Below are 19,559 nucleotides of genomic sequence, written 5' to 3' on the forward strand. Positions count from 1 at the left end.
TACTGTTCCTGGCTATTTACTAGCTGCTCTGGAGGGTGAGCTGGAGGATGAACTAAATTCCACACCTCACTAAGCCACTGTCTTGCCCCCATCTCTCTCCCTCATTTTTTTTATTTTTTAAAAAATACCAAAAAACACCAAACAAACACAAACATTCTTAACTTTCGATCATTCCATTCTAGATATATAATCAGTAACTCACAATATCATCACATAGTTGCATATACCTCATCATGATCATTTCTTGGAACATTTGCATCTATTCAGAAAAAGAAAGAAAAAGAAAACAGAAAAAAAATCATACATACAATATCCCTTACCCCTTACCTTTCATTGATCACTAGCATTTCAATCTAAATTTATTTTAACATTTGTTCCCCCTATTATTTATTTTTATTCTATATGTTTTACTCGTCTGTTGATAAGGTAGATAAAAAGAGCATCAGACACAAGGTTTTCACAATCACACAGTCACAATGTGAAAGCTATATCATTATACAATCATCTTCAAGAAATGTAGCTACTGGAACACAGCTCTACATTTTCAGGCAGTTCCTTCCAGCCTCTCCATTACATCTTGACTAACAAGGTGATATCTATTTAATGTATAAGAATAACCTCCAGGATAACCTCTCAACTCTGTTTGGAGTCTCTCAGCCATTGACACTTTATTTTGTTTCATTTCACCCTTCCCCCTTTTGGTCGAAAAGGTTTTCTCAATCCCTTGATGCTGGGTCTCAGCTCATTCTAGGATTTGTGTCCCATGTTTCCAGGAAGGTCCACACCCATGGGAATCATGTCCCACATAGACAGGGGGAGGGTGGTGAGTTTGCTTGTTGTGTTGGCTGGAGAGTGAGGCCACATCTGAGCAACAAAAGAGGTTCTCTGGGGGTGACTCTTAGGCCTAATTTTAAGTAGGCTTGACCTATCCTTTGTGGGGTTAGGTTTCATATAAACAAACCCCAATATTGGGGGCTCAGCCTATAGCTTTGGTTGTCTGCACTGCTTGTGAAAATATCAAGAATTCAACTTGGGAAAGTTGAGTTTCCCCCCTTTTTCACCATTCCCTGAAGGGGACTTTGCAAATACTTTTTTTATTCACTGTTCAAATCACTCTTAGATTTATCAGGCCATCACTCTGGACAAACCAACAAAATCTCATGCCCTACTCAAGGTTACATGTACTTACGGTGTTCAATTAAGCTGTCTACATAAGTTATATTAGGAAATGCACTAGTCAAAATATACATTTTGTACCAAATAAACATTTTTTTGCTTTAGTCTCACACATAAGTTAAAATTTTAAAATATTAATTACCATCTATTTTCAGCACCCTGCAGTAATGACATTCCTTTGTTCTTCCTCATGCAAAAACATTTTTTTAGATTTGTACATTCAGTCACTATCATTATACACTCTAGGCATTCCTGGATTATACCATCTCAGTCTTTATTGTCTATCTTTCTTTCTGATTTTATTTGTGCCCCCAGCCCTGCTCCCTCTATCATTCTCACATTCAACTTCATTCAGTGTTTTAACATAATTGTATTATAGTTAGGTAGTATTGTGCTGTTCATTTCTGTGTTTTTACGTTCAGTCCTGTTGCACAATCTGTATCCCTTTAGCTCCAATTACCCAATATCTTACCCTATTTCTATTTTCTGATGGTCTCTGTTACCAATGACATTCTCCAAGTTTATTCACTAATGTCAGTTCATGTCGGTGAGCAGTGAGACCATGCAGTATTTGTCCTTTTGTTTCTGGCTAATCTCACTCAGCATAATGTCCTTAAGGTCCATGCATATCGTTACACATTTCATAACTTTATTCTGTCGTACAGCTGCATAATATTCCATTGTATGTATATACCACAGTTTGTTTAGCCACTTGTCTGTTGATGGACATTTTGGCTGTTTCCATCTCTTTTGCAATTGTAAATAATGGTGCTGAAAACATTGGTGTGCAAATGTCCGTTTGTGTCCTTGCCCTCATGTCTTGTGAGTAGATACCTAACAATAGCATTACCAGGTCATATGGCAATTCTATATTTAGCTTTTTGCCTCTCCCTCATTTTTGAAAGACTGTTTTGCTGGATATGGAATTCTTAGTTGGCCGTTTGTTTCTTTCAGAACTTTAAATATCACTTACTGCCTTCTTGCCTCTGTGGTTTCTGCTGAGAATAAGGGCTTAATTTTATTGAGACTTTCTTGTACCGACACATTACTTTTTGTGGCTTTCAGGATTCTGTCTTTGGCATGCAATAATTTTTGTATAGATATTATGTCTCTTGGTGTGGGTCTCTTTCAGTTTATCCTGTTGGAGTTTGTTGAGCTTCATAGCTGGGTATATCATGTCTTTCATTATTTTGACAAGTGTTCAGCCATTATTTCTTTGAATATTATTTCTGATCCTCTTTTTCTTAATTCTAATTGTAACCCAATTATGCATGTATTGGAATACTTGATGGTATTCCACAGGTCTCTTTGGCTCTGTTTACTTTTCTTCATTATGTTTACTTTCTACCCCTTAAACTGGATAACTCAATTCCATAACTCTTGTTCACTGATTCTTTCTTCATCCAGCTCCATTCTGCTCTTAAACACCTCTAGGGACTTTTAATTTCTGGTTATTGTGGTCTTTAGGTCCACTATTTTTGTTTAGTTCTTTTCATAATTTCTGTTTTTTAATTTCAATTCTCATTTTGTTCATATATCATTTTCCTGATTTCCTGATTTTCTTTGAGTATATATAAGAAAGTTTTTAAAAAGTCTTTGTCTAATATGTTCAAAGTCTGGGTTTAGTCCTTGATGGTTTCTGACTCATTATTTTGTTTCTTTGAATGAGCCATAATTTCTTTTTTGCACATGGGTACTTTATATTTTATTGTTTTAACTTTGGAGTTTATTTTCTGTTCCTTAAGCTTGTATCCAGCTATTGGTGTGACAGAGAGTATTTTGAATGCAAGGAGCTAATACAAGAAGAAGAAGATGAAGAAGAAGGAGGAGGAGGAGAAGGAGGAGGAGGAGGAGGAGGAAGAGGCAATGATAAATGAAAGGAAAATAATGGGGGAAACTGAAAGAAAACATCTTTCTTAGTGTTTTCAGATTGAGTCTGCATGTATGCTCTCCTTCAGAGCTTAGCCAGCCTTATGATGAACCTAAAAAATAGCCCCAGGCAAAAGCATGCTGTCTACTATGGTCTTTTTGAACATGCCTGTAACCCTGGACATGTGCGCATAGGCCTATGAATGATTTCATATGCATGGGCACTCTAGATGCCCCTCTTCACCCAGGAAATACACAGTGTTTCCTCATAATCTTGGGTGCTCTAATTTATGTCTTAAGGGTTGTAATCCTTTGCCCTATGCAGCTGCATGTTGATTGTTTTCTTCCAGCACTTTAGCTACCCTGCAAGCCAATCAAATTCTATGACAGGCCAGATGGAGATGAACATTCTTGTTCAAACCTTCAATCTGGAAACAGATGAAATGGCGCAGACATATATTCTCCCCAGTATGTGAGATGGGTTACTCTGCTCCTTCCAGACTAGGACAATGGACTTAGGAGCATGGATTCGTTCTGTACCAAGGTGGGGAGGGCAAGAAAAGTCACTATAAGGTTTTCCTGCCATTTTCAAGTTGGCTTTTTCTTGATGTTTTATAGTATTATTATTATTATTATTATTTTTTTGCATGGGCAGGCACCGGGAGTTGAACCCGGGTCTCTGGCATGGCAGGCGAGAACTCTGCCACTGAACCACCATCGCACCACCCTGCTTTTTCTTGATTCAGTGCTTGCCCAGTTATTCTAACCCTTTAACTGTTTTCTGGAGCTCTGAGAAAGATGGTTCTGTCAGGTTTTGCTTGTTGTTCAGTATTTCTTGAGAGGATGGAACCCTGGAGCATCTTACACATTCTTCCAGTAGTTTTCAAGGTTATCAGATTTTATGTTTGGATATTAAAAATATTAAAAACTAGTTTCATTTTAAGTGGCTCATATGCCCTCATATTCTCCCTTTATACCTTTATGATAAAAGAAAAGTGAATTAGTTCTTACTCAAAGTGGAATGATGAAGTTTATCGTGCCAGTAAACAGTTACAGTTTCTATACTGCTTACTGAAGTGAGCAGTATGGAAACTTGCATTGCCTATTCATAAACAATTTATAGATGGAATCTCTGAGCAAATTTTAATAGAGTGGCCTTCACGGGTAGACAGGATGGCATTGACATGTAGACTGCTATAAAATGGTTGCTTGAAGAGTGTTTTATGTTTTCTCTGAGTTAAATCCTCATGAATTTGATTTTCTTATTTTCTACAACTATAGTGCCTATGAAATTATCAAGCTGAAGGGATATACATCCTGGGCTATTGGACTATCTGTGGTAGATCTGGTAGGATCAATTTTGAAAAATCTTAGGAGAGTACATCCAGTTTCCACTCTGGTTAAGGTAAGATTAGATTAAAATCTTCATCATTCTTTCCTTTAAAATTTATTGAGTGCTTATTATGTGCCATGTATTGTGCAAGGTGTTGAGAATATAATGGTGAATAAAAACGAAAGATGCCCTGACCTAATAGATTTTAATGAGAGATATCAATTTAATAAAACAATTACAAAAATAAACATAATAACAACTTGCAATAAGTGATAGATAAAAGTTACAAAGTGTTAAGAGTTTATAACCGGAGATGTAATTAATTGTGATGAGGGGCTGGTGGATGATGATTAGGGAAGGCTTCCTAAGAGAGTAAAATGTGACCTGAAATCTGAATTATGAATAGAAGTTAATTGGGAAGACAGGACTACTATTTCAGGCAAGGGAGCACATTTGCTGAGGTTATTAGGTAGTTACCAACACAGGGTGCATTTAAGGATCTGACGGGAAAAAGAAGGGTCAGTGTATTGAAGAGGGCAGAGAGCAAATGGGATGGTACAGGATGAAGTAGAGAAGTAAGCAAGGTTCAGGTCTTTAAAAGCCTTATGAAGGGCTTTGGGTCCTTACCACAAGAACAATCAAAACCCATGAAAGGATTTTAAGCAAAGGACTGACTGGCAATTTTGTATGATACAAAAGTATTGATGTGGCTATGATGGATAAACCAGACTTTAGTAGGAGTGAAGAGAAGGGGATAGAGATACGTTGTATTTAGCAGGTAGAATTCACAGTACATTCTAATAGAATGAAGTGGGGAGTACAGAAAGAGAGAGAGACAGATATCATTCTGAGGTTTCAGTTTTGCTGGTTCGAGGAATGGTGAGATTCACTAAGGAAGAGAACCAGGTTTGAAGATTATGTTAATAGTTTTGGACAAGGTGAAGTTAGGTTCCTATCTAAGAAGGAATAGGTAGTTGGGTACAATCTTCTGGAATTCACAAAGAAGTTTTGGGTTGGAGTTATAAACATGAGTATTGTCACATAGTTAAAAGCCATAGAGGCCAATTCAAACTGGCTTAAGCAAAGAAAGAAAATATATTGGCTCATATAAGTGAAAAATACAGACGTCCTGATCCAGGCAATCAAACTGTATCATCAAAGCTCTCTTTTCTCTCCATACTAATCAGATCACCTTTTCTATTGGCTTCGTTCTCATACAGATTTTTTCCATGGGGCAGAAAAGATAGCCTCTAGCTGCTGTAATCTTAAAGCCTGTAATCTCTGCATCCTGTCTCTCCCTTTGCTTTATTAATTTCTAGATGACTGGGCTTTCTGGATAGTCATTCCTGTGATTCCTGTCATTTGGGGGTGGGGCTGTTCCCAAAAGGAAAAGAGAGGTTCTGTCAATAAAAAAAGAGGAGGTGTTAGATAAGCAAAGACAACAGTTACAGATGGGTAACTGTGGAATCTATGGATTTAAATGGGTTTGTCTAAGGAGTGTATAAAGTGAGAAGACAGATTGAGATTGAGCCTTGAAGAATTCCAGTATTTATAAATTGATTTTATACTGTGAGCCCACAAAGGTGACAAAGAAGTGGCTAAAGAGTTAAAAGAAAATGAAAAGAACGTGGGATCATGGTAACAGAGAGGAAGGAGAATGCTTAGGATGGGAAAATTGGTCTTTTGCTGTTCATTGATGTTCTGAAGTCATACAAATGAAAAATGTCAGTATGATAAAGCAACTGAGGTGATTGTTAATTTAAGCAGGAGCTGTTAAATGAAGTCATAGAAATGCAAGCCTGATTGGAGTATACCAATATTTTCTCAACCTTGGCGCCATTGACATTTGAGACAGATAATTCTTCATTGTGGGGGGTTATCCTGTGCATTGCAGCATGTTAGCAGCATCCCTGGTCTCTAGCATTAGATCCCAGGAGCATCACCCTGCTCATTAGTGACAAACAAAAATGCCTCACATTGCTAAATGTCCCCTGGGGGCCAAAATAAACCCCATTTGAGAAGCACTACAGTGGACTGAGGAAGTCTAAATAAGTCTAAAATAAGTATAAACAGCTATTTTGGGGTATTTGGCTAGTAATTGGAAAGGGAAATCAGGTCAAGGGAAGGTTTATTTTTTTCCCCTTTACTTTTTAAATGTTATTTATTGTGAAATATAACATATATACAAAACAAAGAAAGAAAAAGCAATAATTCTTCAAGTACACTTTGACAAGTAGTTATAGAACAGATTTCAGAGTTTATTATGGGCTACCATTTCACTATTTCAGAGTTTTCCTTCTAACTGCTCCAAAACACTGGAGGCTAGAAGAAATAACAGTAGTGATTCAGCAGTCATACTCATTTGTTAAATATTCTTTTCTCTGTTACAACTCCTCCAGGAAGATTTATTTTTAAAAGATAAGATTCTGATGGTGAAGATAAGGTTCAAGGTGAGAGATGGAAGATAGCAGTAATAAGTAGTAGGGCTCCTAAAAAGGGCATAGGGGAATTGGATCAAAAACACAGGTAGGAGTAATAGCCTTAGAAAGGATGAGGGACAGGTACTTTGTTCTAACGGGAGACTACAAGGATAAGATGGGTGCTGGAACATGGAGATTTGTAAGTTTGATATTAGAAGTGTCTGATGACCTATCCTTTTGTTGAAAGGAGACAAAATTATTTGGTGAGAGTCAGAGGAGGTACGGGAGAGTCAGAAGTTCGAGAGGATTTGAAATATTCCTTGTAGATATTGGGAAAGAAAAGTTCAACCCCCTCACCCAAAAAAACAAAACAATTACTGTCAGTGTGAATTTGAGGTTGGTAAGCATTAATTTATTTGTAATGTAAGTTAAAGATCAACTTTGTTGTATAGTTTTCCCCCAGTGACCTGAGAGTTAGAGTGGAGAAAGCTTGTGGGTGAATTCATCCAGGTTTGGGTTTTACCTGAAGAGTGTGAAAAGGAAAAAAGAGAAGTGGGGGTTGATGGGCATGCAGGTTTGGCTGGTAAAGATGTTGAAAATGGGTTTCACCTTCTGCTAAAGAGTCACAGACAAATTCAAGAACTTTGCCTGTGTATGTGATCTACATCCTCATAAATAAATTATAAAAATAAAATAAATAATATAAGAATTTATGCTATAAAAAATCGGAAAAATATGGCCACAGCTCCTTTACCCTCAAAAGAGGAGGAAAGGATGGCAACTATTATATTTCTCATTGCCGTTTTTTTTTTTGCATGGGCAGCACTGGGAATCGAACCCTGGTCTCTAGCCTGGCAGGTGAGAACTCTGCCTGCTGAGCCACTGTGGCCCGCCCTCATTGCCTTTATATTTTATATGTTTATATGTTTATTGACAAAACAAAACAATATTCAAACACGAACATTCTTAACATATGAACATTCCATACTTGGTGTACAATCAGTGGCTTACAATATCATCACATAGTTGTATAGTCATCATCATAATAATTTCTTAGAACATTTGCATCACTCCAGAAAAAGAAATAAAAAGAAAAAAAAAACTCTTACATACCATGCCCCTTACCCCTCCCTCTCATTGACCACTAGTATTTCCATCTATCCAATATATTTTAAACTTTGTTCCCTTTATTTTTTATACCCCTTATCACTCTCTGTCATTGATCACTAGTATTTCAATCTACTTAATTTATTTTAACATTTGTTTCCCCTATTATTTATTCATTTTTTACCCATATTTTTCACTCATATGTCCATATGTAGATAAAAGGAGCATCAGACACAAGATTTTCACAATCACACAGTCACATTGCAAAAGCTATATAATTATACAATCATCTTCAAGAAACATGGCTACTAGAACACAGCTCCACAATTTCAGGTACTTTCCTCCAGCCTCTCCAATACACCTTAAACTAAAAAGGGGATATCTATATAATGTGTAAGAATAACCTCCAGGATAATCTCTCGACTATATTTAAAATCTCTCAGACACTGACACTTTATTTTGTCTCATTTTTCTCTTCTCCCTTTCAGTTGAGAAGGTTTTCTCAATCCCTTCATACTGAGCCCCAGCTCGTTCTAGGATTTCTGTTCCATGTTGCTGGGAGGTTTACACCCCTGGGAGTCATGTCCCGCATAGAGAGGGGGAAGGTAGTGAATTTCCTTGCTGTGTTGGCTGAGAGAGAGATAGACCACATCTGAGCAACAAAAAAGGTTCTCTGGGGGTGACTCTTAGGCCTAATTTTAAGTAGGCTTAGTCTATCCTTTGCTGGGATAAGTTTCATATGAAAAAACCCCAAGATTGAAGGCTCGGCCTATTGATTTGGTTGTTCTCACTACTTGAGAGAGTATCAGGAATTCTCCAAATGGGGAAGTTGAATTTTCCCACTTTCTCACCATTCCCCAAGAGGACTTTGCAAATACTTCTTTATTCACTGTTCAAATCACTCTGGGATCTATCAAGGCATCACAATGGACAAATCTACAAAATCTCATGCCCTTTTCAAGGTTCCATGTACTTATTTCAATTAACCTGTCCATATAAGTTATATTAGGAAATGCACTAGTCAAAATATAAATTTTGTACCAAATATGTATTTTTTGCTTTAGTCTCACACAGAAGTTAAGTTTTAAAATATGAATGACCATCTATTTTCAACACCCTGCGATATTGACATTCCTTTGTTCTTCCTTGTACAAAAACATTGTAACTGACAGGCCAGCACTTGCCCAATCAGACAAACAGGTTCCACCACTTGGCCAAGTTGACACATGAACCTGACCATGACCCCTTGTATGTGAAGGATTGCTTTTCTCTTGCTGTTTTCAAGATTCTCTTTCTCATTGACATCTGACATTCTGATTAGTAAGTGTCTTGGAGTAGTTCTATTTGGCTCTTTTCTGTTCAGGGTATGCTGTACTTCTTGGATCTGTAATTTTAAGTCTTTCATAAGAGTTGGGAAATTTTCAGTGATAATTTCCTCCATTAGTCTTTTCTTCTCCTCTGGGACACCCACAACACATATATTCATGTGCTTCATGTTGTCATTCAGTTCCCTGAGTCCCTACTCATATTTTCCCATTCTTTTTCCTATATTTTCTTTTGCTTGTTGGATTTCAGCTGTCCCATCCTCCAGTTCTCTAATCCTATCTTCTGCCTCTTGAAATGTAACATTGTAGGTTTCCATTGTTTTTTTTTTTTTTTTCCTCTTCTACTGTGCCTTTCATTCCTATAAATTCTGCGATTTGTTTTTTCGGACTTTCAATTTCTTTTTTTTGTTCATCCATTGCCTCCTTTATATCCTCCCTCAGTTTGTTGGTTTGATTTTTGATGAGGTTTTCCATATCTTTTCAAATATCCTGATATAATTGTTTCAACTTCTGCATCTCATTTGAATTGTTGGCTTGTTCCTTTGACTGGGCCATATATTCATGCTTCCTAGTATGATTTGTTATTTTTTTTTTTGCTGGCATCTAGGCATTTAATTTCTTCAATTAGTTTATTCTGGAGATTGCTTTCATTCTTTTACCTGGCATTTTCTTTTTGGATGTCTTTGTTCTGTATCTGTTCTTTGACATTCAGTTCAGCTTATTCTAGACCTCTAGCATAAGTTTTGATTAACAGATCAGAATTTTTTCAGTTCTTGTTTTCTTTTTCTTGCCCTGCCTGTATGGTGCCTTTTTTTTTTTTCCCCCTTAGGAGGGTCTAGTCAGATTTTTCTAGACCAGACCGGCCTCCTTTCAGGAGGAAAGAGTCACCTGCTTCAGTTTTCCCTGAGGGTAAGATCCAGCAGTTTGACAGACTTTTCTATGAAGCCTCTAAACTCTGTGTTTTTCCTATCCTGCCAGTATGTGGCACTTGTCTGCCTGAGGGTCCCACTAGCATAAAGTGATGCAGTACCTTTAACTTCAGCAGTCTTTTCCTTCTGGGGTGTGGTTGAGTCAGAAGAAAGGTTGTAGGCTGGCTTTAATTGCTTCAATTTTCCAGTTCCTGGGGTCTGAATTCCTTGAGGGAGGGATTCCATCTGAGCTGGGCCTCATCGCTCTCCTGGGGAAGGTACAGCCCTTACCTCCTTTCACCTGACCAGCCTCTTTGTCTCTCAGACAAGCTTAATTCCGTTCTTGGCTGGGGCATTTGGAGCCTGAGAAGCCTTGCAGGTGTATCTAAAGAGCAGTTAAGCAGTAGAAACAGCAAAAAAAAAAAGATTTTTTTTTCAGTGCAGGATCCCTTGTTCCTCAGATTTGTTAATCAAGAGCTTAAGTTGATAGTTGCTGTATGTAACTCCAGGTCTTATGTGCCCCCTCTTTGTTTTTAGGGTCCAGACTTTTTCAAGTATCTTGTGCTGTCCGATCTAAAAAACTTGTTGTTGTTGATGATGTTTTTTTCCATCAGCCCAGCCCCCTCTGTGCTGGGGCAAAAACTAGTAACTTTAGCTTGAGGTTTAGCTGAGCTGGGGGCCTAGTTTTAGTAGTCAGAATTTGCTAGTTAATTCCACAATTGGAGCTTAGTAGAACTCAACCCCTTGTTGTTAGTAAAGCCTCTTTCCTTTCCCCTCTGGGAACCAGCCTGTGGGAGAGGGGCACTAACCTCTGAGGCTTGGGGAACTCAATGTTCTGGGTGGGATCGCAGCTGGTCCAGCTTGTCCAGACTGGTGTACACTGGGTGTCCGGTCACTGATGTGGCTCCAGCAGTTGTTCTGTACTGCAGCTGGGTATTTGCTAGCTGCTCTGGAGGATGAACTAAATTCCACACCTCACTAAACTCAACCATGTTCTTTTAATCCCTCTCGTTGTCTTTTGAAAATCATTTCCAACTTTCATAAATGAAGAAAAGTATTTGCCTATTTTTGTTTTTTATTAGAGAAGTAGTGGGTTTACAGAATTGTCATGAGCAAAATACGTGATTCCCATATACCACACAACAACAACTATTTGCATTGATGTGGAACATTTGTGACAGTTGATGATAACCTATTTTGATAATTGTACTATTAATTAAATTTATGGTTTAATTTATGGTTTACTGCTTGTGTAGTGTAGTTCCATGGATTTTCTTTTTTCTTTTTGCATGGGCAGGCTCCAGAAATTGACCCTGGGTCTTTTGGCATGGCAGGCAAGAATTCTGCCACTGAACCACCATTGCACTGCCCTCCATGGATTTCTTTAAAATGTTATCATGTTACCCATATGCAATCTAATATTTCCTCTTTTAACCATATTCAGATATGTATTTCAGTGCTATTAATTGCATTCACATTATTTTGCTACCATTACTACCATCCATTACTAAAACATTTGCATCTTCCAAAGAGGAATCCTGTGCATTTGAAGCTTTAACTTCCCATTCCCTATTCCCATCCTGTCCCCTGGTAATCTGTATTCTCCATTATAATTTTATGAGTTTAATTATTCTAATTGTTTCAAATCAAAGGGATCATACAAATATTTGTCCTTTTATGTCTGGCTTATTTTACTCAACAGGATGTCTTCAAGGTTCATTCCATGATGTCTCATGTATCAGGACTTAATTCATTTTAATGGCTGAACAATATTCCATTGCATGTGTATACCACATTTCATTTATCCATTCATCTGTTGATGGACACTTGGCTTGCTTCCATATTTTGGCAATTATGAATTAATGCTTGTTCTAGTTTGCTAGCTGCTGGAATGCAATATACCAGAAATGGAATGGCTTTTAAAAAGCAGAATTTAATAAGTTGCTAGTTTACAGTCCTAAGGCTGAGAAAATGTCCCAGTTAAAACAAGTCTATAGAAATGTCCAATTTAAGGCATCCAGGGAAAATAACCTTGGTTCAAGAAGGCCTATGAAGTTCAGGGTTTCTCTCTCAAGTGAGAAGGCACATGGCAAACACTGTCAGGGTTACTCTCTCATCTGAAAAGGCATGTGGTGAACACGGCGTCATCTGCTAGCTTTCTCTCCTGGCTTCCTGCTTCATGAAGCTCCCTGGGAGGCACTTTCCTTCTTCATCTCCAAAGATCACTGGCTGGTGGACTCTGCTTCTCGTGGCTATGTCGTTCTGCTCTCTCAGAATCTCTCTCATTCTCCAAAATGTTTCCTCTTTTATAGGACTTCAGAAACTAATCAAGACCCACCCAAATGGGTGGAGACACGCTTCCAGCTAATCCAGTTTAACAACCACTCTTGATTAAATCACATCTCCAGGGAGATGATCTAATTACAGTTTCAAACATACAATACTGAATAGGGATTAAAAGAAATGGCTGCCTTTACAAAATAGAATTAGGATTAAAACATGACTTTTCTAGGGTACATACATCATTTCAAAGCAGCACAATGCTGTTGCGAATGTTAATGTTCAAATATTTTTTTTCAAATCCCAGCTTTCACTTCTTTTCGGTATAAACCTAGTAGTGAGATTGCTGGGTCTTGTGCTAGTTCTATACGTAACTTCCTGAGGAATGACCAGTCTTCCACTGAAACTGCACCATTTTACATTGCCACCAGCAATGAATGAGTGTTCCTATTTCTCTGCATTCTCTTCAACACTTGATATTTTCCATTTTTTCAATAGTAGCCATTCTTATCGGTGTGAAATAGTATCTTATTTTGGTTTGGATTTGTATTTCCCTGATGGCTAATGATGCTGAGCATCTTTTCATGTGCTTTCTGGCCATTTATTCTTTGGAGAGATGTCTGTTCAAATCTTTTACCCAGTTTTAAATTAGGGTTTTTGTCTTTTTTTCTTGTTAAATTGAAGGATTTCTTTATATATTCTGGATAGTAATTCCTTATTGGAGATGTGGTTTCCAAATATTTTCTCCCATTGTGTGGGTTGTTGTTTTACTTTCAAATGAAGTCCTTAGAGGAGCAACAATTTTTTATTTTGATAAGGTCCCATTCATCTATTTTTCTTTTGTAGTTTGTGCTTTGGTTATACAGTTAAGAAACCATTGTGGTAACAAGGTCCTCAACATGCTTCCCTACAATTTCTTCTGGGACTTTGATAGTTCTAGCTCTTATATATAAAGAGTTTGTTCTTCATGTTTTGAGCACTTTATGACGAATGAAAAGTCCATATACTGAAAAAAAAAAAAAAAAAAAAGCCCTGATCAGTGATTGGCCACGTACACTCCTGTTTTTGGGGAAGAGGATTTTTATGTCTCATTCTTTCACACTGAACTAACCAGGCACTAGCCCCCAATATGGCCTGCTGTGGGAGTGGAGGATAGGCCCTAGTAGCTTCTGTGTGGAAAGAACAATTTATTGTTCTTTACTGTAGTTTATCGGCCTCTTCCTCTTGCTTGTCCCTGGATGGTATATAATGTTCTTTTGCCTCTGGAGTTTCAAAGTAGTTGATTCAGATGATTCCTGCCTGTTTTAATAGTTGTTTTGGTTGAAGGTCTGAGTCCTGGAGCTTCCTACTCTGCCATCTTTCCCAGAAGTTATGTCCTACCTATTTTTCTGATGCTCAGTTCTTTCCTTACTAATAACCACCATGGACTAACCTTCTGTTTTTTCCATCCTATTCAGAAATGACTTTAACATGTGATCCCTGAGGAGAAGGAAAAGGCAGGGAGGTGTTGTGCATGTACTCTGAAAAGAGATGAGTAATATGAGAATTTCATAACATTTTACTGAAAAAAATAAGTGGACTAGTTATATTTTTATAGATAATACTTAAAAATTTGGCATCAAGAGCAGGACCATTTGTATACACTGAAACTGAATCTGTTTTACATGGCTGGTTTTTAGTATCAGGTTACTAAGTAATAATTTAATTTTGCTTTTCAGGGCTTTTATGGAATAAAAGAAGAAATCTTTCTCAGTGTCCCTTGTATATTGGGAAGGAATGGTGTCTCAGATATTGTGAAAGTTAACTTGAAGCCTGATGAGGAAGCCCTTTTAAAGAAGAGTGCAAACACACTTTGGAATATCCAAAAGGACCTGATATTTTAGAGTCTATTAATATTCTACCATTTTATAAAACAGAAGATAGCAGACTATGTATTGTACATTTTGTTAGCATTTTCATTTGATGTGTAAAAAATAAAATAATTCGAGGCCTATGACAGAACTCTAGTCTCAAGGTTAGAAAAAGAAAAAGGTAAAGAGATTTCTGCTCTTTATGAATCCCTACAGCTCCATCCTAATGATACTCAACCTGTGTGTATGTAAGTTATACCTCTGAGGTATATTATGTATATAAAAGAGTTGATTTCAGGTTCAGTAGAATATGTATATTAACCTACTAAAATATAGCACTTATGATTCCTCACACAAAACAATAAATACATATTCTAGCGTTGTTCAGTTTCTGTTTCTTTCTATTAGGGCACCAGTTTATAGCACGTCAATAGGTTCATGTGTCTGTTGTTTATAATCTTTTGCAAAATACTTATTTTTAATGTCCATATACATTAGAAAGAAAATAGATACAAAACTTTGTTGTAAAAACTTAAAATGAAAAATTATCTTCAATTCTGGAAGTATGTATCTGTTCATATAAACTTGAATGTACAAAAGATGGGTACAAGTAAGAGTTTACTTAGGATGGGGGGGGTTGGGAAAGGGACTTTTCTGTAGTTTTGCCCTTCCTATAGCTCCTGTATGTACACCAAATTAAAACCTCATTTTAGAAACCCCATGTATTGCTGGATTTGGGTTCCTAGGTTCTTCAGTATACCATGAGAGAGAATTCAAGGGCAAAGCACAAATTGAATTAACAGGTAGAAAGTTTATTCATTCCACAAGGGAGAAGACATGTGGGCACTCTTCACAAGAAAAGGGGTGAAGGGAGAGAGGACCTGACACTGCCGAGCAATCTGCTTTTATAGATTTTTGTTTATTAAATTTGTATTAACTTTTACTACGCTTCACCCACCCCCCTTTTTTCCACCTCTGTTGATGCTTGATTGTAGGTGACTTAGGTAGTCAGTCTGCCCCCAAGTGCTATTTATTTCTGTTTTTTCAGAGACATCTTTCTCCTAGTGGCCTGTTTATTGGAGTTTGCCCTATGCTCAGCCAGCCATCTTCCTAATTTTAATCCTGCCTCACTTGCACATATTGAAAGGGTAAAAATAAAGTTTCTACAGGGAATATTCCAGAAAATAAAACTGTTCTACATCATATATGCTTAATTAGGAAAATATTGCCCCTTAGGGAGTGAAGATTGGCTGTTGGGTGATTTAAAAAATCTTTGATATTACAAGGATTTGGCTTTCCAAAGCTCAGTCCTCATAGTCACCTTGAGGAGGTGGTAATGGAAAAAAAAGTTGAACACTGCCCTACTTTTTATAAAAGAGTTTGCCAGATATGTAATACTGTATTGTGATTTACACATGAGTTAAAAAACAGTTACATAGAATATGGCAGGGGAAGAGAAATGGAATCCTTGGTTTATCTCAGATTAAAGGATTTGGTAGGAATTTTGGATTCTATATTTAGCTACATAAATCATGAGCTGAGCTTTTCCTTTCACTTGTAGAAATGGTTATACATAGCATTGATCAAATTCTTAAGAATTTCAAAATCCCCTTTGCATGGATTATAAATTTTATTTTTTCTACTTCGGTTCATTTGTGGGTGGTAATTAGTAGCCCTGAGTTCCCTTTTTCCTACAGCCCTGGTGAAAAATTTCCAAACGAGCGTCAAAAAGGCCCTTATTGGAATGCATCTAAACACACTTTGGTTAGAAATAAATTTACTTGGGCCTGTCATCTCTCTGTTTCCTGGGTCCTGGGCAAGTAGTATTCCTTTCCATAGCTGAGGTCCTCCAGTTCCACGTGTATGTTACAGTCTGTGAGGTTGGCACCCAGGGATGCTCTCTGAAACCGGCCAACCACAGAAACCGCCATCGGCCAGTAGTGCGCACGGTGAGAGGAAGCTGGCGCAGGCGCCCGGAGACTCACCTCCGGCCGCGGCTGCGCAACGCGTGCTGGGCCCCGGGAGGTGGCAGGAGCTGGGCGCGCCTGGTGCGGCCAGCAGAGGGGTATTAAACAGAGGTTGCTCTGCTTCGCGACCTAACTGCGTTTGGTGGCGCTTTCCTTCACCCTCTTCTAGCTGTTGAATGACCATGAGCTGGGTTGTGGGAGGCCTGCGGAGCAGCGGGAGAGCACGTGCTGCGGGAGCGAATTTCCTTTGCTCGGGGAAGGCAGTGTGTCTCCGCGAGACGGCCCCCATCCTGCTGAGGGACGGTTGGCCCCTCGCCCCGGTGAGTGTCCTCTGAAGCGCCTCCAACGGCCCTGAGCCCACTGGCTGAGATGGGGCGTGTTCCTACAGCTGACAGCTGAGGGTGAAGGAGCGGGAAAAGGTGGTGAACTGGGGTGGGGTGGGTGTGTGAGACCCCTCTCAGTTGTACGTAATCATATTTTTGGTGGAGCAGCCCCTTTCCGTTCCCCTTACTCCGACCTTCTTCACTCCTCTGGTGTACCTCCTGACTGCTGGCTAGAAACTACCAGCGCATTTGCCGGTCAACTTTGTTGGATCTTGTTTGCAGCCTTTTCTTCTCACTACGGACCAATTCCATATCTGGAAGTAACTGGGCTTATTATGTTATGAAGTTGTGCAATGTTTGTTCATTGTTAGGTTTCCAAAATGGCGACCGTGAAGTGTGAACTCATTAAGAACTTCACTCCAGAGGAGGCCATTCACCACAATAAGGTTTCCATTATAGGAACTGGATCTGTTGGCATGGCCTGTGCTATCTGCATCTTATTAAAAGTAAGTTACATCCTCTGTATTGTAGGGTTAACCAAGCTTTACTTGACAAGGCCACTATATACAGTTGTGCAGGTTGTGTCAGTTCAAGGGGTGAGGTGCTGGCCCTTCTTACCTTGTCCCTGCTGGGTTAGCATAGAGGTGTTTTTTCTCATTGTTTCACTGCTTTTTCTAATTCTTGTGATGGTGTCATATGTGTTAGAAGTCTTTGTCTGAAAGCATGTTGATGTTTCACTCATGTGATGATAATTAAGGGTACTCCTTTCCTTGACTAGGAAACTTGGTTCACAGACAAAAAACCTGGAAAAATAGGTAGCAGATGAAAAAGCTCACAATCAATGATAGTAGGTGACCTACTAATACCAAATATAATAATCTTTTCCCTTAAAAAAAATCTCTCTTCCATTTCCTAGAATTTGTCTTTAGTTCCCTTTAGCTGTACCTAGTTGCAGTGTAGCTGATAAAGGAAGCTTTCAGGTTAATGACTAGAAACACAGGACTAAAAAGATTCTGACCCCTTTCTAAGATTATCCTGATCTGAACCCATAAAAATTTAGTAAATCACAATAAACTCGTTGAGCTATTCTTTGCTTTTATTAATGGAATATCTATAAAAATGATTTAAGCCATTTCTCTATAGCTTTTAGTCCTGGCATGATTTATTAGGTTTAAAAGATTGGCCCTTGCCTTAATATTTAGATAACATAAGTATCCTTAAAGCACTAAGAGCAGCAGCTGCTATTCACTGCCAAGCCTATGAATTTCCTTTGCCTCATTTTGTTCTACCAACTGTGATGCCTCTGTCACCATGTTCTCATTGCTATGAAGACTACATGTTCATGAAAACCAGCACTTTTTTTTTTTGTAGACTATATGGCGGGCTCACATTTCATTATTTTTCCATGTGAGTATCCCATTATTGCAGCACCATTTGTTGAATTTTTGTTTGTTTGTTTGGAAAGTGCATGGACCAGGAATCAGACCCGGGTCTCCTGCATGACAGCTGAGAATTCTACCAGTGAACTACCCTTGCCCCCAGAACACATGTTTTTTTCCACAGGCAGGCACCGGAAATCGAACCCAGGTCTCTGGCATGGCAGGCGAGAGCTCTGCCTACTGAGCCACCATGGACTGCCCTCACATTTGTTTTTAACACTGATAATTATGATAATAATATACTTTATATACATTAATACAACAACCTTTTAAAATAAATATTAGATTTATTTTATTGAGAATAAAAGTACTGATTATCTCAAAATGCATAAATAATTATGGGTATACAGATAATATGTATAGAAAAACTTGAGGTAAACAAAATATTTTATTTAATGTATCTGCTTTGAAGGGGCTTTCTGGAACAGATTAAGTCCTATCCCTTAAAAAAAAAAAAAAGGCAGTGAACTGTTAGAGCTGGAATTTTATTTTGTTAAAAACTATACCATTTGTAACTTTTGTAAACTATGATGCAAAATTCCCCTACAAAACCCCAGGTTAAGGCTTCCATTAATCTGTCTCTCTTCTGGTTCTAGACTCTGAACCTTCTTTCATCCAAAGAGTTGGTGATATCTTAAAAGCTTCTTGCTGAAGGCATTTTCAGGGGAATATGTCAGTAATTTAACAGCAGAAATTTATGGTATAAGTCTATAGAGACATAGCAGTGTCTTCGGAAATTACTGATCTATACCATAATATTTAAACTTTAGTAGAATGTGAGCTCCAAGAGAGCAGGGATTTTTGTTTCTTTCAGTGGTGTTTCCTGGAGTCTAGAACAATGCCTGGTATAATAGACCCTTAGTAGTTGAATGAAAAAATTGCTAAAAGCCAAATGCCTATAAAAGGGGAAATGTACTGAATTATGAATACAAATATTGGATAATTCTACTTACCTTCATTTTTATAAATAAAATGAAGGACCAGAAAGCTTGAGGTACAATGTATTATTTTCAGTAAATATTTTATATATATATATAAAATAGACAATAAAGGCTCCATGCCTAACAGCGTGGTCTGGTACCTTTGGTTACTTTAATACTTAACTGCACTGACTATTTTAGCAATCGCATTTTTATATAAAAATATATACATATTTTTTGCATGGGCAGGCACCTGGAATCTAACCTGGATCTCCAGCATGGCAGGTGAGAACTCTGCCTGCTGAGCCACTGTGGCCCTCCAATTTTTAAATATATTTTTATTGATAAATCTGAACATACAAGCATTCCCTACAGGCTTGTAGTATGTTATTACTACTCAGTAAATAATTTTTAATGAATGTTGAATCAGAGTTCCAGTTTTCCAGCACACCACTCTGAAATGCCTGGAAAAAATGCGATTGCCAAAATAGTCAGTGCAGTTAAGTATTAAAGTAACCAAAGGTACCAGACCATGCTGTTAGGCATGGAGTCTTTATTGTCTATATTTCCTTCTGATTTCATTTGTGTCCTCAGCCCTCCTCCCTCTGTCATTCTCACATTCAGCTTCATTTGGTGTACTAA

At 38.0% G+C, this 19,559-nt stretch overlaps 2 protein-coding genes across 10 annotated transcripts in view; both read left to right on the top strand.

The window, feature by feature from the left end:
* The window catches only part of LOC143644756 (L-lactate dehydrogenase C chain), a 77,862-nt gene extending 63,212 nt beyond the window's left edge, over positions 1–14,650 (top strand). For both annotated transcript variants that reach the window (XM_077114177.1, XM_077114178.1), the window contains exons 7-8: positions 4,327–4,450; positions 14,137–14,650. In XM_077114177.1, coding sequence (XP_076970292.1) covers positions 4,327–4,450; positions 14,137–14,301 — 289 coding nt within the window. In that variant the 3' untranslated portion in view covers positions 14,302–14,650. The remainder of the gene's footprint in view (positions 1–4,326; positions 4,451–14,136) is intronic.
* Positions 14,651–16,278: 1,628 nt separating this feature from the next.
* The window catches only part of LDHAL6A (lactate dehydrogenase A like 6A), a 156,599-nt gene continuing 153,318 nt past the window's right edge, over positions 16,279–19,559 (top strand). For 4 of the 8 annotated variants that reach the window (XR_013156849.1, XM_077114185.1, XM_077114184.1 and 1 more), the window contains exons 1-2: positions 16,282–16,555; positions 16,930–17,064. Coding sequence is in view for 7 of the 8 variants with exons in the window: in XM_077114185.1 (XP_076970300.1) it covers positions 16,412–16,555; positions 16,930–17,064 (279 nt within the window). In the remaining variant the exon portion in view is untranslated. Of the gene's footprint in view, positions 16,655–16,929; positions 17,065–19,559 lie in introns of all 8 variants that reach the window. The other 4 variants (XM_077114188.1, XM_077114183.1, XM_077114187.1 and 1 more) reach the window with 4 other exon arrangements.

This window comes from Tamandua tetradactyla, chromosome 8 (genome assembly GCF_023851605.1).
Source record: "Tamandua tetradactyla isolate mTamTet1 chromosome 8, mTamTet1.pri, whole genome shotgun sequence".
NCBI classification, from domain to species: domain Eukaryota; kingdom Metazoa; phylum Chordata; class Mammalia; order Pilosa; family Myrmecophagidae; genus Tamandua; species Tamandua tetradactyla.